At 37.7% G+C, this 25,314-nt stretch overlaps 1 protein-coding gene across 1 annotated transcript in view; it reads left to right on the plus strand.

Annotated features, from left to right (window-relative positions):
• The first annotated feature begins 837 nt into the window (after positions 1 to 837).
• Positions 838 to 25,314, plus strand: part of Kcnh8 (potassium voltage-gated channel subfamily H member 8) — a 390,818-nt gene continuing 366,341 nt past the window's right edge. The window contains exon 1 of the mRNA XM_070018387.1: positions 838 to 967. Coding sequence (XP_069874488.1) covers positions 892 to 967 — 76 coding nt within the window. The 5' untranslated portion in view covers positions 838 to 891. The remainder of the gene's footprint in view (positions 968 to 25,314) is intronic.

Raw genomic sequence — 25,314 nt, forward strand, 5'->3', positions numbered from 1 at the left:
TCTGGAGATATTAGGTAGGAAAGGTCGGGAAACCCCGGGGCTTAGGCCGATTTCCTGGTAATCGAGGAGGGGGGCCGCGCAACTAACTTGGAGCAGCCCTACTCGCGAGGCGGGAAGCTGCAATAGCAGGTGCAGCAGAAGTGGGGGGGGGCTGCCTCCCTCCCAGGAGCCCCGGGCTGTCTCCCCTCCTCCGGGCTTCCACTGGGATCCTCCCACCCTTCCCAAGTTGTAGGCGGAGGCGGGTTACCTGCCCGGACCTGTCTCCTCCCCTGGAACCACACCACACCCTCGGGACTCCAGTCTCCCCCGGAGAGGGACAGGGCGGGAACAAAGGGGTCTTTGTTCACCAGCTCCTGGTGGGGCGGAGTGGGGTGGGGGGCGGGAGTGTGCGCGAGCGCCCCTTGGAGATCTGGAGGCCGGCCACCACAGCCTCCCCCAGATGGGGCGCAGTCTTCTGTGACCCCGGAGCCTTAGGTCAGGGCGCGGCGCCCTGGCCACCGAGGGCGAGGGGGGTGTGGGGCGGCGCCTGGCGGGCCGTGTGTCGCCTGGCGGGCTGCTGAGGTGTGGGAGGGCGGGTATCCCCGGAACGGGCGGGAGCGCGGGGCTGAGCCTCGAGGTGCGGGGCGGGCTCGGAGCGCGCGCGCGCTCGCGCGGGGCTGCTCCTGCCTCGGCCTCGGCAGCTAGGACTCGCCGCCTCTCTCCTCCTTCCATCCTTGCGCCCCCCTCCACGCACACACACCCCCCAACCCGTCTCCGGGATCGGCCCCACACCACGCCAGGCCCCCCTCTCTCCTGCCGTCGTCTTCACGCTCTCCTCCCTTCTTGGGCACTTTCCTTCGAATCATCCTTCCGGACAAACTTTGATGGAGAATCTCACACCGCGCTGGAAAGATGCCGGTGATGAAAGGATTATTGGCGCCCCAGAACACCTTCCTGGACACCATCGCCACTCGTTTTGATGGAACACGTAAGTCGGGCACTTGGTTGAGTTGCCTGTGATCGTCCGAGAATGATCTTTGAAACCATTACTTTTGCCTCCCGCCTTCCTTTCGGCCCCAGTGGAACGATTTGCCTTCTGTTCTTGCTAAGGTGTCTTTTGTGCGATCTATGTTTTTTTTTTTTTTTTTAAACTCTTCCATGAATCGGTGTCGTTTTCACAGTCGGGATGGAAGTAGTTCATTCTCTTGACTTTCTGGGGTTGAAAAGGGCTGGAAAGAGCCGGGAAGAAAGGGGGTACGACTGGGTTCACGCTGGGACCTCTGTGTTGGTCCATCTTTAGATGGTGGTGTTAGCTGGTGAAGATCCGGAGAGGCTGCACTTTTATTTTTCTAGAGTTTCGAGGCTCTCTAGATTCGAATTTAGAGTTTTCTTTCTCAGAGCTTTATCCTGAGGTGTTTCTTTTTTTTTTTCTAGACCTGATTTCCCACGCGAGTTTAGGAAATACAGTCTAGAATCAGGACCTCCAAGCGGGAGCTTTCTTTAGACTGAGTTCTAAGTTGGGCAGAGCCTTCTTTCCTGCTTTTTAACTGGAACAAGTAACCTCTTAATTCTGAAATTATCCTAACAAGGAGACACCCTTGCAGGTAGGTCATTATAATGGCTGATCTGATCAGAATAGAAAGTCCCAACATTTTTTGGTTTGGTTGTTGGAGGATGGAAATTTGGCTCTTTTAAGCTGGAGAGAAGAAGAAAATAGCCTTGTTTTCTGCATGGAGACGGTTAAGAACCCCCTGTTAAGTGACTCTGTTTCAGGACCACGGTCAGGTCCTCCAGCAGTGGCAGGTTTATCATTCTCTGCCTGAGTCAGTGGGTTTTCAGGGTAGCCCTGCGAACAGGAGTCTGTGCTCTCAACCCTAACAACTGTCCTCGGTGAGTTCCACTGGGAAAATGTACCATCCTCCTGGCATATGCTGCGTCTGCGTGCTCTATTCCTCCTTTCTGCCCATGATATGAGATCCAGATAAACTCACTTATTCTAAAAGCTTCCTCAGCAGTTCAAGAATCATTGCTGTTATTATGACTGTGTATTTCTTAGAGACAATATGAGAACTTAGGTCTACTTCCATTTCCACCCTATTAGCCTAGACACACACTGTTATTAGCGTAGGGAGCAAGTCCTGCATTTTTATGTTTCTGGAATAGTTGGATAAGTTTTACATTGAGAGCAGAATGAAGAACTTCCTTTGATTTCGTTCATATTCTGTGTCTGATTCTCAGCTTCATCACAGGCTGGTGTGGAGGAGATTTGATCACTTCTTCCAGTGTTTTCATCTTCAGGAGTACCCATTGTTCCTCTTTTTATATTCTACTTGTGACAAATAATATGGGTGAATTGAGCCAATAGGTACTCACTTGTCTTGTGTAGATACTAGTTAATAAAATATTGTAGGCAAAGCTCAGTTCCACTGTTGCCACCACATAAGTGCCACCAGACATGACCACGACTGTCTCTAACCTTGCCTGGTTATTGGAACTATAATTATTACTCAAGGAGCCGGGCACTTTTATATGGATGTTGGCCCTTCAAGTTGAGTGTTTAAATGCTCTAAGCATTGATCCTCAATGCATCTCTTCAAAATGAGTTTATTAGAAAATGGTAATTGCTTATCTCAATGTCATTTAAAGTTGAATGGAGTGCAATATGTACTAAATTATCCCAGCAGAACTCCAGGAAGTACTGCAGAAGATACAGTTAGATACCAGTTGCTAATGAAAAAGGATTTAGACTCTAAGGAAGGGGAGATCCTGGCATCTTTTCTACTTTCACCAAAAGACGGGTGTGTGTGTGTGTGAATCACTCATATTGTGTTTTTAGCTACACATTAGTATGAAGAAAGAAATTAGAAAATTGAAATCTTTATTAGGAAAAACTGTCACCCACCAACCTTTAGGCATAATAGATCGTTTAAAACTCTGCTGAAGACTGCAGAGACTGTGAGCCCCAGGGTTTAGAAGATCACTGGAGGGATCCAGTCTGCTTGAAATCTGACAGTCAGTGAAGTAAATTTCAAAGTAATAAAGTAATGTGAAGGTTGACTCTGGCAAGATTTTCTTTACAGCATTGAATGAGTTCCTCTCTCTAAAGAAACACATGCCTTAAAAAGTAATTGTAATTTCTCATTTGCTTTTCTTTTTCTTTTCCTTTTCAATTGCTGGGTGACCTGAATAGCTTGAAATTTAAAGAAAAGGCCTTAAGGAAATTGGTGCTGTAGCTAAAATTATAGTAATACCATTTCCCTGGCTAAACTTTTACCTTATCTTCTGGTATCTATTCTTATAGATATCCTTTTATTATATATTGCCACTCCCTGAAACACTTTTGCAGTATTCTTCTTTTCTCTTGATTTTTTAATAGAAGTTGTTTATTTTGTGAGATAAAACTATTTTTGAGTTTTAAATTCTCAAAAGTGTCACCCATTCAAATAAAAACTATGCTGAAATGAATGTTGTTACTATACTCAACATGTGATAAACTGACTTGGTATACTTCCTGCCATGTTTCTGAGATATATATTATGATCATGCTTTAAAAAAATCTTACTTGAAACAACTCTAATGAAAAAATAATACCACAAAACCCTGACCAACCACTTTCTAATCTATAGTACAGAATTATTATTACTCCTATTGACTTAGAATTATAATGGAAAATTATAAACACATCACCTAAAATTCTTCCAAGAAAAACTAAATATATGCCCATATAAAAGCTTATAACATAATCTTACAAATTTATCAGTTGTGTTCGTAACATAAAGGAAGTTAATATATCTTTTTATCTGGTGACACTTTATTGGCTTACAGGATGACATTATTCTCTCCTTTTAATATTTATGAAGTAAAATCTTTGTTAGCATTGAAAGTAAAATGTGGAGCATTAGTTGAAATCATTTTTTCTGATTTGCAAAGCAATTAGTAAAGATTATTGAAAAATGCAAAATATTTTCTATAGAATAGAATAAATAAAATATTCTATTCTTGACACATGTTTGTCTACTTAGTGCTTAATTAAAATATAAATGAGGCAGACAACCATTCAAATATTGAATGTAAGTGCCCTGTTTACAAAAATTTCCAATTAATTTCTTTAGCTCTTAGCATGAAACAACACCTCTCTGGAAACACTCTACTACACATACCTCACAGAACTTCATGGCCTGAAGATTATATAATAGCCTACTAACCTAGACAAGAGAACATGTAAGGACATATTTGGAAAAAATAGTTTTGTAGTACAAATATTTGTCACGTGGTACCATTTCAGAAACATTTTTCTTTTTCTTTTTTTGAAGATATAAAACTTTCAGAAGGAAGCATCCATTTTCAAACATAATGGTGCATTAGCCTACATTTTCTAGCCATATCAGAACTTGACCACAATCCTTCCTTCCCTTTGGGGTTATTAAGACAAGATTTAAGTTTTAAAGGAAGTTTGGAACCTAGTTTGCTCCATCAAAAAGATATCACTTAAAATATCCAAAGTAAAAAGGGTTTAGTTCCCATTAGTATCCGCGTATATTTAATGCATGCTTACATAGCATGTTCAAAAGGGTTCAAAGAAATTTGTTAAAATTTAAGTATTTTCTTAACAGGGCAATTCCTAGTATTTTTCACCTTTGTGCTTTCTTCTAGATACATAAATCTCAAAGCAGGAAATGTAGAAATGAATACCTCAGTATTCAGTGCTGGATTCAGGGGAGGAGTAAGGTGGGACAGGAGCCTTTGCTTAGTTGTGGTCTGGAGATGACATTGAATATGCTTAGCCAATAAAAAAAAAATGTGAGTTTTATCATGTGCATCCTGTCTCTAAAAGCCTACTGCATGAAAATGCTTAGGGAAAAATCTCACACTCATAGATATTACTCACCAATGAGTTTGTAAAGACTTCTGTTTTCTTTTTTTTTTTTTTTAATCGATGTGACTAGTAGTCTCTTTTCTTCCTATTCTGTTTAGAAACCTAACTTCCTATATTTGTGTTCTATTTCTGAGTAATAAATGACCATAAACCTGTAGACTTTTTTCTCCTTTCTGGAGGTCAGGAACTCATGCATGATGAACTGGATTCTGTACTTGGCATCTCAGAAATCCATGAACAAACCATCAGCTGGAGTTGAGGTCTGGTCTGAGACCTTGAGATCCTTTTTCCAACTTCATGTAGCTTTTGGCAGAGTTTCAGTTTTATGATTGAGGTCTCCGTTTTCTTAGCAGCTCTCCACAGGGGACTTTCCTTAGCTTCTGCAACCTGCCCTTGGGTTTTTTGCTCTAGGGCCTCTTTCCTATGCTGTCTCATAACAGGAACAGCTCACTGATTTATGATCAGTAGGAAAGGCTTTCTTTTAGAAGTTCACCTGACTAAGTCAGGCCTACTTAGGATAATCTCCACTTTGAGAAACTCAAAGTCAAATAACTATACATCTTAATTCCAACCTTAACCTCTGCTATGTCAATCTTCATATGTTTTCTGCATGCTCTGGAGAAAGGGGTGTGCAGGAGTTGGTCTCTTGGGAGTCACTTTCGAATCCTTCCAGCCACTCTTTCTGACTCTTCACCATTGCACTACCACCACCACCACCAACAACAACAACCTCAGAGTCTCATACCCACTGTCCTCCATGAAGCAGATTTTGGGAGCACATTGTGACATTCAGCATGCAAGACATTCTAACGTCTTTGGGAACATAAGGCTCTACTCACTGGAGGGTTTTTCCTCACACCTGGTGATAGCATATGTGGAAGCCCAACCCGGAACTTTGCAGTCATCTGTGCTGTCATTCCTCCTGCTCTGATCTAGATGTGATGTGTGACATAGAAGAATACTCTCAGCATATTAACCTTAGTCTCCTTCTCAGAGAAAGAAGTAAACATGGGGTCTCTTGGTCTGCCTACAGGTGCTTTAGCCTTCACTCGGTGGGGAACCCATTTATGAACGTGGCCTCTGAAAGAATGGTGCCCAAGGCAAGTTTACATGTTAAGGAGACAAAATGACAGAATTATTCTTTCCTAGTTAACCTGAGCTGTTTCTGGGCCGGCTGTGTGGACTGTTTGTATTCTCTTTCTCATGCCTCTAACCTTGTTTCAGTTTCAAGAGACTCCCCATGATGCACTCTTGTAAGAATTTTACAACAAATTACATTTTTAAAATTTAAACCTTGCTCTGGGTTCCCCACAACATGTATGTACATATATATGCATATAAATGTACATATTATATGTGTATATATGCACATATGTATGACATATGTTTATATACATAGAGATAAACTTTATTTTTATCTTGACTCTGTAGAAGATTTTTTTTGCTCATCAATGGATTTAGAGTAAGGAAGGTCCCATAATTTCCCTGCAGTCATTTGTAAAAACAATATTTATGTCTTTAGCAGAAATTCATTTCTTTTGATAAGTCAGTAATGCAAATAATAGAAGAGTTGCATTGTGTAGTCTTAAAAAAACACCAGATAATTTCATTTTGCCATCATTTTTATACAGAGGAAAATACATATCTAATATGTTGAGAGCAGAAATTAGGTCCAAATTCTTCTAGGTTCTGGAATTTCATATTACTTCAGATAGAAGGCCATGGCATGAGATTTCTTCTGGCCAATGAGACTGGCAAAGAGCAAAAGTCTATTGCATAAATGTGCCAAGTTACCAGTTCCTGAGATAAGCCAGAGTCAACATAGTTCTAAAAGTGGCATATTCCCTCTAGAGAAATGTGTACTTCATTTCTTCAGTCATTTTCTAATAATGTCTAACAAATACTATCTATGTACCAAACCATACGCCAGGATCTTTGAGATACATCTGACTGATCCTTTTCTCAAATGAGGCAATAAACTTACAAACAGATTGCCATAATTTAGGTTGTAAAGTGTAAAAGTTCAGGAAGTACAGGCAAAGGGTTGTGACTTGGGGGGTCTTCAAACAGGAGATAGCTTCTGTAAGAAGCCAGAATTGTGTTTACTTTGCTAATTTTGGCAGTGTTTGACTTTTGAATCTTAATGGGACATTCCAAGAGAGGACTTATACTAGAGCATATGCAGGAGACAGCATAGAAAAAGAACCCATGGAAACATTTTAGGTTAGAATTGGAAGATCTATAAAGATAGGGCTTTGTCATCATAAGCCATTAAGGTAAGAGATCTCTGTCTTGCGCTGTAAGAAGGAAGTATGACATCTCTTATGTCTGGCCTGGAAAAAAATTCTCAAAATGCTCAAACTCTCCATGTTTTACAATCTTAAGGACAATACAGGAGGAGCACCAACCTTGAGACTTAAAACATTTCTTTTCTTTCAAGTTTTGGCAGTACTGGGGCTTGAACTCACAGTTTTGCATTTCATAGGCAGCCACCCTAACACTGAGCTAAACCTCCAGCCCTTCATTCTCTCTTCTATCCGTACCTTTTATTCAGGTCCCATAGATTGCAAGTGATTTTTTTTAAATGCCTGTTTTTCCCAAGGGGTTACTTTCTTGTAGGAAGGACCAATATTGACCCTCTTGCTGACTACTCTTGTTCTCCAGGGCTGTTCACTTCTGTGTCCTGCCACAGAGTTATGCCTGTGGTGAAGAAAAAGAATTGCAAGTGTGTTGGAATGCAGCCCCAATGACTCAGATTGGAGAAATGCCATAAGAAAAGGCCCAGAATTACAACTGCTACTACACAGAGAGTAAAGTTCACCTGGAAATGTAGGTTTGCTGGTATCATAAAAAAAATACTAAGTTTTTAAACCATTGGGCTTAGCAGAGGTACAAAAAAAAAGATGCAATTTCAACTTTACCTATGGCATATAAACTTAGCAACTGAAGCAATCAAAGAGCTTTCTCAGTAATCTAAACCATCATATCTATTTCTTGGCTTATCATTTCTCTACAAGATACATGTTGCTTTTCTTTAGAGTTGCTAACATAGCTATCTATCTCCCTTAACGCCATTGAACTCACTTGTCCCTCAACAAACTAATAATCTTTTTGAGCCTTCAACCTATTTGTCTTCTTTCACTTTCTGGTCCTGTCTGGACTCTTCACCCACCCATTTCTTCAAACTGGAAATGTGAGTTGCCTTGGCTGCCCACACATTTAATTGGTGATGGGAATTTTGAGGATTTTTGCTGTCAAGAGTGTCCTAATTTGTCCCCTCCTGTCACTTCTTCATTGCTTCTGATTTAATTTGGGTCTGCTTTTCCTGAAATCTCCACAGTTTCAAACTGAATCGAACTTGTGTCCATCATTCCTTTCTCTCAGTTCTGACTCTTTAGTCTCCATCATCCTCAGAAGTGCTGTCTGTTAGAAGCAATAGTAGCATTTAGTCATGTAACACTCTGGCTTAAAGCCATCCATTGGCTCCCTGCTACCTCTTGGATAACATCCAAAGTCCTTAGTGCTATGTAACTTGAAAATGATTCTGCAGAATCTTTTCCAACTACTGTCGCCAAAGCTATAGATGCTCATTCTAAATCCGATGTTCATTCAGGCTTCTGGGACATCATTTTAGTTGAAGATGGATCTTGATATTTCGAGACTCATCCTGAGTGTTATCTCCTGTGTGGCTCCAAGTAACATTTTTGACCTATTTTTCTCTTTGCTTTCAAGCAACCTAGTCTATCACTCCAACCAGCCTGTATACAAGATGTAATTAGATCCTTTCATATTTCAAAATGCTGTGGTGAACTCTATAAAGCTCTGAGTTTGGTTTTATCCATTTTGTATTTACATTTCTTGGACTTGGGACAAAGTATTTTTTAAAATTATTATTATTAATTAATTAATTTATTTATTTTGTCTATTATAAGGCCTGAAGTCAGAGCTTGGGGCTGTTTTGCTCAAGGCTAGCCCTCTACCACTTTGAACCATATTGCCATTTCTGGTTTTCTAGTGGTTAATTGGAGATAAGAGTCTCATGGGACTTTATTACTTGAGTTGGCTTTGAACTGTTATTCTTGAATCTCAGCCTCCTGACTAGGATTATAGGCGTGAGCCACCAGCACCTAGTGGAACAAAGTTTTGGTCAATAAATACTTATGTAGAAGAATTTCAAGTTACTTGAAAGCTTAGGATGCATATGAAACACTTTTATTTCCTCTCAGTGGTAAATAGACTCTATGTGATTGGATTATTTAGAATTATGGGTTTTTGCCTCATTTTGAAAACCAGCTTCTAGTCCCTCATCTTCACATGGTTCAAGCTTGTGAAAATTCAAAGCTCGTGATAACAGTGACATTGGTTCTGGGTGCGACTACATGGGTGTGACGCTGGTACCTTACCTATCTGTTCCTACTACAAACCAAAGCCCTGCCGGGTGGAAGGCAGGGCCCTCTCTTTAAGAGAAAGTTGACTTTGTTAGGAAATGGAAAGACTTGGAAAAAAATCATATTAATTGAAGTTACCCAGTCCCAAAGAAATTTAGGTCCCATGGTTTCCCTTATTTGCAATAATTAGTATACATATAAGATAATCTTATCAGATGAGCTGAAAAACTCAAAAACCATGCACAAATGAGCATATAAGATGATGCTAAGTGAAATGAACCCCAAGATACGGACACCAGAGGTCTGTCTTTATTGTATTTGTTTGAAATGTACCATGTGATTTTATTTGTTGTTGTTGTTGCTGTTTCCTTTGTATGTTCTTTCCCCTATGGCATTTCCCCTGTTGTCATTGTACTTGATTTTGATACCCTGTATCTTGTATATACATATGTCTAATCTGGGGAGGGGAAGGGAAATAACAAAACGCTGAAACAAGGACACAGGATGATCCATTGCAACAAGGATACACAGAGGACAGTATATTGGAAACCAACTTTACAACTTTGGGCGGGGTGGAGGGGTGGGGGGGAGGAGTATGGGAAGTGGGAGAAGAAGAGAGAGTAGGACAACAACAAGGAAGGAAGGGAAGGAGTAACAATGATTGACAAGTAATGTACTCATTGCCTTACTCATGTAACTGTAACCCCTCTGTACAGCATCTTTACAATAAAATAAAATAAAGTGAAAGTTGACAAACTTCAGCCTTGGAATGCTGCTATATCACACCAGCCTGTAATTTTCCCATTTTCTACTCTGTCCTGCTGCCTCTAAGATGTATTTATATAGAAAGTATCAACAGGCCAGAGTAGCAATCAGTGGTGATGTTTCTGGTTTTAAACTTTCAAATTTTACAAAAGGGAATTTTCCTTCAATATTTTCAGTCATTTCTAGTTCATGTGCTGGTTTCTTTTCCTTCTGAGGTATTATATCTTGAGCAATTGTCACTTAAAGAGTGTTTTTAAATTGTTATTTAAGACTCATATCTAACTCGACACACTGTATTCATTGTACAAAGCAGTTTTTCTCATCAAAGAAAATCTCCTGGTTTAAAAAGTAAAGAAGCCCATTTTCTCTGTGATTTTGGTGCTTGGAATTTGCTGACTTTAGTGCTTCCTTGTGTATGTGTTTCTTTTTCATTGTGAGGCTAATCTCCCTGCAAAGATATGAAGTCTCAAGGGTGTTACAGTGATATGGTTTTGGATTTTTACCTTGTTAAGGTTTTATGAAGGCAATTCTACCTACTTTCAGTTTGCTTTTATGGAGAAAAAAATATTCTCCAATGTCAAGTACTGATGCATCTTTCAGCAGAAATCACTTACCTTTCCTCGACAATGAATTTATAGCTGGAAATAAATGAACCTAGCTCTCCAACTCTCAAATCTAATCTAAGCTTTTTATTTATTTTTTTCCTCCCCTGATTTTCTTTTTGTTCTATTACGACTTTTGAATAGATGTCCAAATGAGTTTCCTATTTCAGTTATTGAGCTAAAGAAAAGTCAAACTAGGATCCTTCTCTTTTCTACATATTCTATATTCTTCTATGTCACTCTAAGGTTTTTACTTTGTGTCCTATTATATTCTTCATTTTCTTTGCATGTCCATGCTGCATTTCGTATAATAAGAGCCTTATGCTCTGTCTGAAATCTCATTCCAGTATTTTTTTCTAGAATTTTTTTTTTGGCTTACTGTATTTATTTGGAAGGAAGTCAACTGGCACTCAAGTATCAGCTCATCTAGTTGAAAAGGAGCCTGATTGGACTTTTAGTTTAATATACTACACAAAATTACATTTTCAGGATGTTGAAAAATCCATAGCCAAGATTTTGCTAAGTATTTATATTGTTTACATCTATTTGGAAGGTTGTCAATAAAATTATCAAATGGATTCTGCTTATTTTATTCCTACCAATGTTATCTTTGTACATGCTGTATAAAATATAATCTTTCCACCAATATTTTATGTAATTGAATCATATTTGCTTATTGGAGGTTACGACTCCTCTTTATTGACATATTTTTAAATCAGCCAGCTTATATTATTCTCTTATTCTTTTTTGATTTTTTGTAACAGTTTTTCAATTTATGTCTTGAGATTTTTTAGGTAGAAATAATGTTAGTCTCAAATAGAAACAAAATTATATTCATTTTCCTGTCTTTACAACTCATTTTTCTTCCCATATTTGCCTATTGTCGAACTGTTTCATTACTGTAAGAGAAATGTTAAAGAATGATGTTCCCAACTGCAAATTTCTAATAAGTGTTTTCTTTTAGTTATTTCATTACATATCTCTGTCTTATTAAGATACTTTGTCATGTTCCCCAATTTTGCTAGGCAGCCTACCAACTGCCCTTCAATTATCTATCAATTACTTGCTTCTATTGAAGCAAGTATTTATACATAAATACATTTATGAATATATACACACATAAGGCATATTTATATATACATATATAAATATTATATCTAATATGTATAATATATAATATGTAACAATATACAAATATATATTTATATATACATATATGTGAATATTAACATTCATTTTCTCTCTTTGCATATATTTATGTTATTGAATTTTCATGGGTTAACCACATCTTCATAATTTCTAAAAATGTATTACTGAGTATTTGAACCCAGAGCCTCATGAATGCTAGGCAAGCACTCTACCACTAAGCCACATTCCCAGCCCACATCTTTGTATTTTTAAAAAAAATTATAATGGTTTTTAGCATTTGTACCAAAATTGTCATACCTTAACTGCTACACTAATACAGAGCTAAAAATGGGTTGGTAGTTAGCCAGATAAAGTATAAAGCCTTGATGATGATCTTTTTAAATAGTGTCTCAGATGTCCTGCAGTGAATACAGTTTTTGATTGTGTGTTAAAATCTGAAAGGTGCCGGCCATAGCCTACATTCTCCCCTCCCAGCATTTTCCAGATACAAACTATCTTCTCCTATATTTCTACCAGTGTCCACAGAACAATGCACATGTTCTACCCCATTAGTGACAGGGACTGTAGGATGCATGAAGTGAGCAGGCCACAAGCCATACACACAACAGGACCTATTTATGGACTTATGTATATATGAACTGTATGCTACATATATTTGTATTTTTGGAATTGATTTTTTCCTAGCAATAAACTCTTTTGAGTACTAAAGACCTCACAAATTGGAGCATTGGTTCCATTTCTTAAGAATGTTAATGATGAGTATATAACTGGGAGAAAATTTTGACATTTGTATCTATCATTTTGTATCTATTGCCAGCTTCTTTCAAATAAGAACACACAAATGTGCGATCATCTCCTTAAAAAATGAGTTTTTGTTTTAAGGAGTCTCTACCTAAATATGGTATTTTTCCTTCTGAAGGCTTCTTGAACATTTTGTGTGAAGCATGACTTTTCATTTAGATCTAAGGACTTCTCTTCCAAATGAATTTCGTCCTTTCGTGTTTGGTAAGGTTTATGAATACATGACTGACAGCCAATGAATGCTACCCCTGAAGAACAGAGCTCACTAATTTTGCAGTGTGTCCAGTCACATATTAACCATCACAGTTAAGACATGGAGAACCATTTTTAGTCCATGGGTTAGTACCTGTCTGCCACTCCCTTCTAGCAACTCATAATCTGTGCTGATTCCTTGAGTTTATTTCATTTTATTTAGATATAATACTAATGGAGAATACAGCATGTGATATTTTTTAACCTGAATTATTTTAGTTGGGTATAATGATTTCAAAATGTGTTCATTTGTTGTTGTTGTTTTGATATTTTTGGGAAGGAATCAGTAGTTCTATTTTTTTTAACGAAAACTTTTATTTTTAATTTCAAGAATTCCTGTGCATGTAGGAAAAATGAAGCATGAAACAAAATGTGCTATTTCATTAGCAAAACTTCATAAATAGAGTAGCATCTAAGCTCTAGAAGAGAACATTAATTTTAATAACGCTCAAAATTTTCCATCTAATTTTTGGATGTAAGTAAAGTTTAACAAAGTTCATTTTGTAGGGAGAAAATTATATATTGTTCTAATTTAGTTTAGAGATCATCTGGTTGTTAGTGGCTCACACCTGTAATCTTAGCTATGCAGGAGGCTGAGTTCTGAGGATTGTGGTTCAAAACCAGACCAGGCAGGAAAGTTTGAAACTCTGATCTCCAATTCACCAGTAAAAAGACAGAAATGGAGCTATAGTTCAAGTGGTAGAGCACTTGTCTTGAACAGCAAAGGTCAGGGACAGTGCCCAGGCCCTGAGTTCAAGCCCTAGGACTGGCATACACACATAAAATCATTAACCTTACTAATTTTGTGGTGACAGGAAAAATGTTAATTTTGATAGAGTACTGTGTCGTGATAAAGATCATATCATTAAATTTTTATCAAATATGTGGAGAGAAAAGCTTTTGGACTTAGTGTGTTAAACACATAATTTAATTTAATTTCCTAAAAAATACGATGCTCTTCTGTCCATCACTGTACAAACTGCAGTGGTGAAAATGACCAAAAACCTTTAATGTATGAAGAATTATGGTAATTACAACACACATTTATGCTGTTAAATAGAGAAAATACACTTCATGGTAGTGTGCAGTTTCTCATTTCACTGTCTTGTCAGAATTCTGTGATGTCTTATCCGTGAATTTATACTGTGTAAATAAATCAAGGGTCAAGCAATGTTATTGGTGTTTTCTAAGTGAGCTCTTCCATTATTTTCATTTGATTTTGTGTGAAATCACTTAAAAATTTAATCAAACTATTAAGGAACAGAATACTAAAATCTTCAGCTTTCAAACATTTAGTGAATAGCAATTTTAAACTAAACCTGCAGGCATGAAGACATTGAGATGTACCACTAGATAAGCAAGGGGAAACATTTAGCAGTGAGAGTGTAAGTTAGGTACTAGATTTCATCATTGAATTCTCTAGTTTTCATTTGGAATATTTCAGACAAAAAGAATATTTTGGTGGAATTTTTTATAGTCTCCAGGATTGATCTCAGGCCCTCACAACTTGTTAGGCAAGTATTCTACCAGGCATTATTCTTCTTGAGACAATGTCTCAATTATTTTTGCCTGGATTGTCTTCAAATTTATGATCCTTCTCTTCTGATCTCTTAAGGAGCTTGGATTACAAGTATGCATGCCATTATGCCCAGCAATATTTCTAATATTTCTGTTTTTAATTGCATAAGGTTATGTTTGGGGCATTTGATTTTAGCACATCTTTAAGTCATTTTTTTTAAGTGATGCTGGGGCTTGAACCCAGGGCTGCAGAAAATTATAGAAACTGTATCCTTTAAGCCAAGCCTGTAGCCCTTTCTGCTCTGGTAACTTTTTGTGGAGTTAGTCTGGACTGTTTACTCTGCTACAGCTCAGATAACAAGTGTGGGGCCCATGCCCAGTTTTTTCTGTAGATGGGATTTTCCATACTTTTTTTTTGTGGGCTATCCTAGAACCACAATCCTCCTGATCTCAGCCTCTGGAATAGCTTAGATTACAGGAGTGACCCACTAGTTCCCTCTAAGTTTAACGGTTATATATTTAGTTAATATACAGGATAGTTGAAACTTAAAAAGGTTCCATTAATTCTTAGAGTCACATTATTAATATGTAACAAAGCTGCCACTTATACACATGGCTTTTTGACAATTTCAACCTGTGTTTAACAAAAGACAAAAAATGGACCTAAATGGTGAGGCACTAAATATATGATTAGTATCTTGATAGTCATGCTTGACGTTACTGGGAGACATTTACAACCTGTTTGAAAATTTTTCAAATTGAGGTAACTTAATCAGAAATATGGCAACATTTAAGAAACAGGTGAGTTACTTATGATTGGCCTCCTCTGTTAGCAGTAAATAACTCCTTTCATCTGAGGAGTCATGACATACCTGTGTTGGAGATTTGAATGTGTTACAATAGATCCAAATGCACAATAACAGCAGGACAGATTCCAAGTTATTGGTAGAATACTGTAAGATAAAATGCTCAGGCCGGCCAGTGCTGGCTTAGAAGTCGGATAGAGCCAGGGAGGTAGAGTTGCAGGGGAGCCTGGAAAAACTTGTGATCAGCTATGGCGATATATTTAGATATGTCAACTGGTAATTTATTTATTTTTTAAAAATTTATTTATTTATATTGCTGTTCCTGGGGCTTGAATTCAAGGCCTGGGCACTGTCCCTGAGCCTCTTTTTGTGCTGAAGGCTAGTGCTCTACTATTGGAGCCACAGCACCACTTCCAGCTTTTTCTGAGTAGTTTATTGGAGATACAAGTTTCATGGACTTTTCTGTCTGGGCTGGCTTTGAACCACAATCCTTAAATCTCAGGCTCCGGAGAAGCTAGGAACAGGCGTGAACCATTGGCACCTGGCTTAACTTCTATTCTTGATGTCAAGTTTACATATGTGAATTATACTTCAATAAACTGATAGAAATACTTTCTGGTCTAGTCCAAGAGAGGTGTAGGAATGCTGTATACTCTGTAGTCAACCTATTAAATATTTCATAATTTCTTTTTTCTGTTTTTGTTTTGTTTTTGTCAAGTCTCTTTATTAGCAAGTGCTCTACCACTTGATCTATACTCTCAATCCTTTTTTGTTGTTGTTTTGTCGTTGTTTTGCTTTTAGTTATTTTTTCAGATAGGGTCTCTCTTGTTGCTAGGCTGGCCTTGGACAGAAATTTTCCTACCTAAGCCTCCTACATAGCTGGGATTAGAGTCATGAGCCACCATACCTAGCCCTCAGCTTCTTTTTTTTTTTTTTTTTTTGGTCCGGTCGTGGGGCCTGAACTCTGGGCCTGGGCGCTGTCCCTCAGCTCTTCAGCTCAAGGCTAGTGCTCTACCACTTGAGCCACAGCGCTACTTTCCGGCTTTTTTCTTTTTTGCTTATGTGGTGCTGAGGAATCGAACCCAGGGCCTCAGGCATGCAAGGCAAGCGCTTCTACCACTGAGCCAACTTCCCAGCCCGCCCTCAGCTTCTTGATGAGCAATCTTTGTAAATTTATTATTGTATGAATTCAAACCGTTGGCAGTATGAGATGAGTAACAAGTGAAATCGACAATAAATATATTGAAATTAATAACTTAAAATTGTCATTTGAGCAATACTGTCAGATTGAAGTAAATGCTGACTTTGTTTTTGTCCATAATATAGACTTGCTTCCTATCTTAATATTGTGTTATAGTTCATGTTTGTGGATTGGCTCCAAATTGGGCTTAGCCAAGTTGCTGTGGGATCTTGGCTGGGCTCACTTATGCATATGCAAATTGTCTTCAGTTTCCCCTTTTTCAGGCTTGGCTGAAGAAGCTCAGTTGGAGTTTTTCTGTTCCAGATGTCTCTCTGGTTATGCTGGTGTGAGAATGGTGATCTCCTGGTAAAGGGCAGAGGTAGAACAAAGCCAACCCAGTAACACAAAGGATTTTCTTGACATGGCATGTTTGCTAAGATCCTAATAGTTAAGCCAAGTCCCATGGGCCATTATTCTCCTACCACAATTTGTGGATACTGGAAGTTATATCATAGACTAACCAGAGCCAACAACAGAACTATCACATTTGCCTTGTGTTGTTATTGTTGGGAGAGAAATACCAGTTTCAAAATTTTAAAGTTCCTTAAAAATATGACCCACATTAATTTTCTTTGTAAAACTGGAAGTTTTGTAACCCCAGATGGCTGTTTTATTCTCTCATATACACTCAGTATTCAAAATGAATAACATTGAGGCCACTTGTGCCATACATAAAAATGTTACCGAAAGAATTCTTCGCGTTTGACTATGATGGAAGACTGCAGAAATATTGCACTTTTGCATGTTGCTTTGCAGCATGTCTATGTAGTTTTGGAAAGAAGAATGCAAGTTAATGAGGAGGGCAGGCTCAACATTGGATCCTGTGGCCTAGTGGGGGATTACTTCATCCTGGTTCCGAGTAAATGGTCAAATGTGTGCTGAATGGACTTGCACATTACACAAAAAGCTTTCATGCAATGAAAGACTCCTTTAGTTCTATGGATCCAAATTTGATTATATGAACTTGCTGGAATGCTGTTCTGTAGTAGAAATAGCATATATATATATATATATATATATATATATATATATATATATATATGGTCACGGGGAACAATAGGAAAAACCAATAGTTTCTTTGAAAGTCAAATCAAGGATGATATTAGCAGGTAATTAATTATAAGCACTACATTTAACAAAACATTGAGCAGGGATATGTAATACCCTTAAATCTTACGTACTAAGGTCCTCTATAGTGTTGATGTTGTGTGTCTGTGGCAGTTATCCACATGAGCTGTTTGGCAATAGGTCTTTAACAAGACCACTGATCTTAAGATATGGTAGAGGAGATTGAAGGCTGAAGCTCTGTCCTAAGCAGCTAGCTCAGCTGTGGAGCTGGAATGTCAGGTATAAATGATGAGATTGTATCCAATCCTGTCTCTACTAGATACTGTGATATGTTTGTGTGATAACTACTAATGTTCTCTGTTAGAAGTGACCATTTTATTTGTCATTCACATTAGCAGGAGATAGGCACGGAGCAAATTAATGGATATAGTTACTGAGCAGATGAGCCACAGACTCAGTTGGGGCCCATTGTCCTAAATGGCAGGACTGTGTTTTCAAATCATATCACATTGCTACCAGAAAGGGTTGGATGAGGGAACTGAAATGATTTACATAAGACAGACCACATGGAATTGAAGCAGTACAGCTTTTGCCAATGTAGATGTATCAAAGCATTATTCAAAATGCTCCTTTGTGCAAATGCAGACGTCCTTACGGCTTTCCACATTTTGATAAGTTGAAGGCTCTTCTTTCATGAGGGAAGACTATCCATTTGAGTTTTCTTATTTCAGTACTTGAGAGCAAGGACTGTGATGACTGTGATTCTACACCCCACACCCCCGCCCCCGCCCCCTTAAGACAACATGTATCTGCACTGTTGCTCTCAGGGCTTTTTGTAAATCTAATGAATGTACCCCTGTTGTAGACATTTATTGTTCTAATTTTTGGATGTAATTACAGATTCACATGCAATCATGAGAAATGAGGCAGAGATCCTATCTATTCTTCAGTCAGTTTTCCCCGACCCCAAACAGTTGTGTCTTGTTGAACTGTAGCATAATATCACAACTGGAAAGTTACCATTGAAACCATTCATCTGCCATACTCTAATTTTACATGAACTTATTTGTGTGCATTTAACTGTATGAAATTTTGTCACACTCATGGATTCAGAACAACTACAGTCAAAACACAACACAGTTTTCTCTCGAGTCCCTTGACTTACCTTTACATGACCTTAAATCTTGGTACCCACTCATTTATGCTCCATCTCTACAATTGTATAGTTTCCACAACGTTATACAAATGAAATAATATAGCAAATGCTTTGCGAAGTTGACTGCTTCACTTGGCACTTGGCATCATTCCCTTGAGAACCACCCAAATTAATACATGTTCCATTGAGTAGTTTGTTATTTTGGGTTGTTGAATAGTATTCTATTCTTCCATTTGGGTCCAATTTCTTCATTTGTTTTATACAATGGGTTCTGAGTTCTTGACCCTGGGCTCAGATGGTTTGCTTGAACAAATAATGAAACACCCCCAGAGAGCCAAGAGATACTGCAAGATTTTGGGAGCTACAAACCTGAGAAAGAGGGCTGTCTCAAGACGCATGTTTCCAGTCCCAAGATGATCACATTCAAATATGAAAGTTGAAGAGTAACAAATTTTAGCAAGCACGTTAAGAGGTGGCTCATTAACAAGTTTCCTTAGAAAAACTTTTGAAGCTATTGAATTCTCATCCCTCAGAAGATTAATAAACACAGTTAAATATAATTATAAATTCAAAGGCTTATCCATTGCAGTCATTAGCAAGGGCTGCCTTTTAAACTATCTTGAAGCATCCCCAGGGCTTGGAAGACCCCTCCTTCTCCTTATCCACTTCTTCCCGCCCCACCTACAGCAACTCTGAGGCAATCTATTTTACACTTGGGCTTTCTCATCAGCTCTCCTTTGAAGAATGAGTTCTGTGACTGGAAGGAAATTTGAAAACACCAACGTCGTCACCTACACATTATGTAACTGCAACCATTTGACTGAATAAACAGCCCTCAATCCAAAGCCTGTTCCAGCTCATTTTTATGGAGTTTAACCCTTTTTTTAAAAAAAATGTGGATGAAATCTAGGTCAAGTTTCATGACATTTCTGGTCAATGTTAACTTATTGAAAAATAGATGTTTTACTTTCTAGAGTTCTCAAAAGAAGTTAAAGTCAGTTAATAAAGGGGCAATCCAGTATGATAGTACCAATAGCTATCATCCGTTGAAATGGCAGCTTGTTCCTTCTCTCAAAGTGGCTCCAGTGCAGCCAGGCAACAAGGAGTGGGAAGTTTTCTACTTATGGTTTATACAGCATTTTCCTTTGTCTGCCTCCAGCTCACCTAGATTGAACATGGAAAAGGGAGGCCAAAGGACAAGAAAAATAATTCTTCTTAGACTACAATTATTGTAAGCTGTCACTGGCATTTTAGACCAAACTGAAATTCATGTGGTATATACTACTTTTGTGAAACTGATATGAGCCATTCTGATTGGTCACTGTCCTGTTTAGCTGGTTGTTGTCATCTGGTTGTTCTGTCTTTGGAATATGGCATATGCTTTCTGGTCATGCTGAAGACCATTTCATTTTGGAACATTTTCTTTGGGTACTTAAGACTTTCTCTAACACTCTTTCTCCCCCCCCTCTCTCTCACACACACACGTACCACCACTGCGATTTATTACCTGTATTCACTGTAGCAATCTCTGCACTCCTCCAGATATGTAGATAGTTCTCATTGGCAGATGCCCAACCATCATATCTTGCTTTTCAAATTGGTTTCCACAATTTCCAGGTGGTATTCTTCTCAATGGAATTTTATTTATCCATCAGAAAGGATAATGTATCATTTGTAGGGAAATTGATGTATTTGGAAAAAATTGTATTTCATGAAGGAAGTCAGGCTCAGAGAGGCAAAAACTATGCATGGTTTATCTCATATGTGGATGTTAAATATAAACCGTAAACATGAAAACACATGCAGGGCCATATGTACATACATGTAGTCTGACTCAAGTATGGTATACTAAGAAGTGGATTTCCATGGTGACACTCATTGAAAAATTAATAATAATTTAACAAAATGAATACCAGGAAGCCTCAATATGTCTGAGTGGAGTGGTAGCCAAGAATAGGGGACAGACAAATGGAGAAAGGCTTGGTGGATGAACACAGTCTTAATATTCAATGTACACATGTAAAAATGGGACTAGGAAACTAGAAGAGACAGGTGAGACTAGAATAGATGCAAGGAAAAAGAGAGAATGATGGAAAGGATGATCCTGATCAAGTTGCATTGCACTGACTTTACAAAAGAACATGTCATATTGAAACGCTTCTGTACAACTATTTCAAGATAATCTTAAAAAGGGTGTCTTTTTGATTTTTCAACATCTATTATGTCACTATCATTTGAATACTTTTGACTACTTTCCTCAGGTAAGCAAAAAAGTGGTGCTACTACTGTAAATGTTATCACTTCTTAATATCTAGATTATCTATCTTCACAAAAATTGTATTTAGAAATACAGAGAGCAAAACAGCTAGACTTTGTTAGCACTCATAATTTCTTTTATTTTGGTTGGTCATGGGGCTGAACTCTGGGCCTGGATGCTGTCCCTTAGCTCTTCAGCTCAAGCACCACTTCTAGCTTTCTGGCAGTTAATTGGAGATAAGAGTTTCAGGGCCTTTCCTGCTCAGGCTGGCTCTGAACCATGGATCCTCAGATGTCAGCCTCCTGAATAGCTAGGATTGCAGGTGTGAGCCACCAGTACCCTTCCAACACTCATAATTTTTTTAACTTATATACTGGTCTGTCTCTCTGTAATGCTATCTCCTTAAAGACAACCTTATTTTCAATGATTATTTCTCTAATGTCTTGCAAAGCAAGACATTATATATTATAATATTATATTAGATGTACAATAATAATAATTACTGAAAGTTCTTAACCAGAATAAAGGCAAGCAAGAAGCAGCAATCATTACAGGAAGTCTTCCCTATTCAACTTATTAGTTTTTCAAAATGCCTTGACCATTATGTTTAGAAATCCTTGTTATCATCATTGTCATCATCTGCATCATCTCACCTTTCCATTGTTGATCTCTTACAAGATTCCAGCTGCTCTTCTAAGTGAGTTTTATATGTAACCTCATTGAATTCACACAGCAATCTTCTGAGTTAGTGATTTAGAAATCCCCTGTTTATAAATACTCATTTCTCTATGAAGTCATTGATTTGACACATGTAAAATGATTGTTTTGTAATTGTATCAGAAATACCTTTCTTCATTCATTCTTTTATTTCAAAATGGCCCATAAAATGATAATGAATATTTTAAACATTTTGTGACTATATGTAGTTGGTATGCTTTATTTTCTATAAATCTTATGACAAACACAAAGACACAAATTATGCTATAATTTCTAGTATTTTTGGAACTCCTGCCAAATCACCTGCTCTTCATGGCTTCCCAAATGAAATTTAGTTTATCATCTTGATTTCTCTATCGATCATATATTTATCTAATGAAGTGCAAAGGCTGATAATAAACTGCTTCTGTGATATTACAGAGGAGAAAATAATCTGCTGTCTATTTATATTTACATTTAAATTCAAGTCCAAGTTCTCATAGGGTAGTCAGACTTCATATTGGACATTTTTCTTCAACTATTGAATTTTTAGCAGCTGTGTGGGAGTTCAGGATCAATTTAGGTACATTGTCTTGTTTAGAAATAACACTACTCAAAAAATGATAAAAATTCAAGTGATGTCAGTATTTCTGCTGAACTTGTTTTCTGTGATTAGAATTTTCTCAGAAAATGTGTGCAGCTCAGTTTGGGGTGAAATATTGTCTCACCTCTTGTCCTTTCCTATTTTATTATGATTTTGCCCTCCAGCACATTCAAAATGCCTTTTTGAGACTTACTTTATTTTGTAAATCCCTGAAAAACACCTGAAGGATTATGTTATTTCAGCTCTTTATTTAAAGATTAAGGAAACTGAGACTTAGAGAGGCCCAGTTAACTAGAACTTGCTGTGTGTTGTCATGGCCATGTTAGTAGGGTAATATGTGAAATTAGAAAGATTTGAGGTTCTTTTCTACAGACTTTACTTTTATGAGATTCAGACTCTGGGAAATAAAAATAATTCTTAGAAGTCATGAGAGTTTCTTGAATGACATCGACTGTCATGCTAACTCATGGGTAATTATTTTGGAAATGATCATTTGGTAGACGCTAACGTTGAAGTGATACAAAGATAGAAGAACACAAAAGCATAATGAGGACTCAGAAAGCAGAAGATTTTGAGGTTTGAACTATGTTATTGGCTCTTCCCAATTTCCCAATAGGCAAGGTCCTTTTTAGCAGAAATGTCCAAACAATTTATCATTTTTTTCTAAAGATTCTAATATCCTAGGTTATTGACTGAGTACAAAGAAAGCCTATACTGAAAGCTATGTAAGTTCTACTGGGCATCGCCGTTATCTGAAGTTTGTCTTTTCTTTTTGCGCTTTCTGAATCACAAGCGGCCTTTGTTATCCACTCAAAAATCAGGAAAGTAGAATCCCCTTTTTATTGTAATCTTGGCAAGTGACAAATGGACCCTCTAAAGTCTATATTCTGGGATTTGGATTGAGTTTGTTATCCAAGTTCCAGCATCCAAAATCAATGTTACATCAGTATTAAATATCTGTGCTTTCCAGAGCACGAATTTGTTTTCTGTGTGGAGTCAGTCACATCCGGGACATAGAGTAATTATTGTCCTTTATGTTCACTGTAGTTTATCCAGCAGCATTCTAATACCTTTCTCTGGGTCCAGGACTGAGTGTGGATAAAGCACTATCCTTGAACAAAGCAGCTCACAGAATTCTGTCTCCTCTCCTCAAGCCATATGGCAGTTTATTCTACATCTTGCTGTGCTACTTGCTAATATGTATAAGACATCTTGTCATGATGAGTGGGTAGTGAGGGAAGTTCTTGCCAATGCATGTATTTGTTTCCCTGTTGTCAAGTCCTAGCAATGATGCCTTCAACAAACATTCACTGAGCACTTACTATAAGCCAGGCATTGTTCTAGGTAGCAGGAATATAACTGAATAATTTAGGAAAAGCCTGTACCTTCCTGAACTTAGATTCCGATGGTAGTTGGTGATGGGAGGAAATCCCACACAAATAAAATCAGTTCAGAAAATGATGCCTGGCATTAAGAAAGTAGGAGGAAAAAAGAGGCATGGAACATAACTGAAGGGAGGGAGTTTTTTTCTTCGCACAAGATGGTCAGAAACAGGCTTTCTAAAGAAATGATCTTTTAGCTAATTCTTAAATGAAAACAAGCCAGCAACAGAAATATTGAGGGAACAAATAAAGCAGATGTGAATAAACTTTGCAGATGAGAGGTTGGGGATTTTGGAGGAGCTCTTGCCTAGCAAATGCAAGACCCTGAGTTGGGTCCTCAGCAGTGCAAAGATAAACAATAAATAAATTTTAAAAAAGATTGGTAGATGCTAGCGGAGAGTGAACTTGTATAAAACAAGTTCTGATGACAAGAAGAGGCCGCTTAATTAATGACTTAATTAAGTTACTTAATAATGATTAATGACTTAAATCATGATAAATTCCAAGGTCCCTATTTATTCTGCAATCTCATTGATTAACAGGGAAAGATTTTCATACATGATAGATGAAAGCAATCTCGTTTAACAAAGCTTGAGAACATAAACTCAAGGAACAGCTTAGGCTGGAGGCATTGTTTGTACCATGTATTTACCTTACAGAAATAGAGAGGCAACACAGCATGTGGATCTGCCAACATGGAGGAAGAGGACTGGACTATCAGCAACCTTTCTAGTTTAAGCAGAACAATGGAGAGATGGAAACCTGGAAATAGCTGAAAATAATATCTGCTTGTGGTTAGTAGTTGCTTTCAGTGGGACAAATAAGTTCCTCCTTACTTTCCCAAGACTTCTTTAAAATTATTTTCTATCTTTGAAGTGAACAGAGAAGTTAGTTAAAAAAAATGTTTTTCCTCTTACTAGTATGCTGTATTCAGTTTGACTAGATCATACTCATTTAGGGTAAGAATTGCTGTTATTTTACTTTTCATAGCATATTGTTTTTTATTTTATTTTGTTTCATTTTGGGGCTGAGATTGGACCTAGAATTCAATGTCTTTTGCTGTTGTTTCATTTTGTTTTTTTGTTTTTTGTTTTGTTTATTTGTTTGTTTTGGTCATGAGGCTTGAACTCTAGGCTTGGGTACTGTCCCTCAGCCTTTCAGCTCAAGGTGAGTGCTCTACTACTTGAACTACAGCGCCACTTCCTGTTTTCTGGTGGTTTGTTGGAGATAAGAGTCTCTTGGACTTTCCTGCCTGCGTTGGCTTTGAACTGAAATCCTGAGATCTCAGCCTCCTTAGTTGTTAGGATTACAGGATTGAGCCACTGGTGCCCAGCTTAATTTTTTTTTTTTACTTGTTGCTATTATTCACTATTCCAGCCACATCTCCACTTCTGTTTTTAATTAATTAATTAACTAATTAATTAATTAATTCGTTAGTTGTCAAAGATAAGAACTTCACAATGTTGTCTTCTCAGACTAGCATTGAATATAATCTTCAGATCTCAGCTTTTTAAATAGCTATGATTAAAGACATGAGCCACCTGTGTCCACTGTTTTATAAGTTTAAAAAGTGATTTTTCTTTAAATTATCTCTTTTCTATTTTATTTTTTGTGTCAGTCTTGAGGCTTAAACTCAGAGCCTGGGTATTGTCCAGAGCTTTTTTGCTCAAGGCTAGTGTTCTACCACTTGAGTCACAGCTCTACTGCTGGATGGTTAATTGGAGATAAGAGTTATTAGAGGTAAGAGTCTTGCAGTCTTTCCTGCTTGGGCTGGA

Source organism: Dipodomys merriami, unplaced genomic scaffold, assembly GCF_024711535.1.
Source record: "Dipodomys merriami isolate MVZ:Mamm:240054 unplaced genomic scaffold, mDipMer1.0.p SCAF_13, whole genome shotgun sequence".
Lineage (NCBI taxonomy): Eukaryota > Metazoa > Chordata > Mammalia > Rodentia > Heteromyidae > Dipodomys > Dipodomys merriami.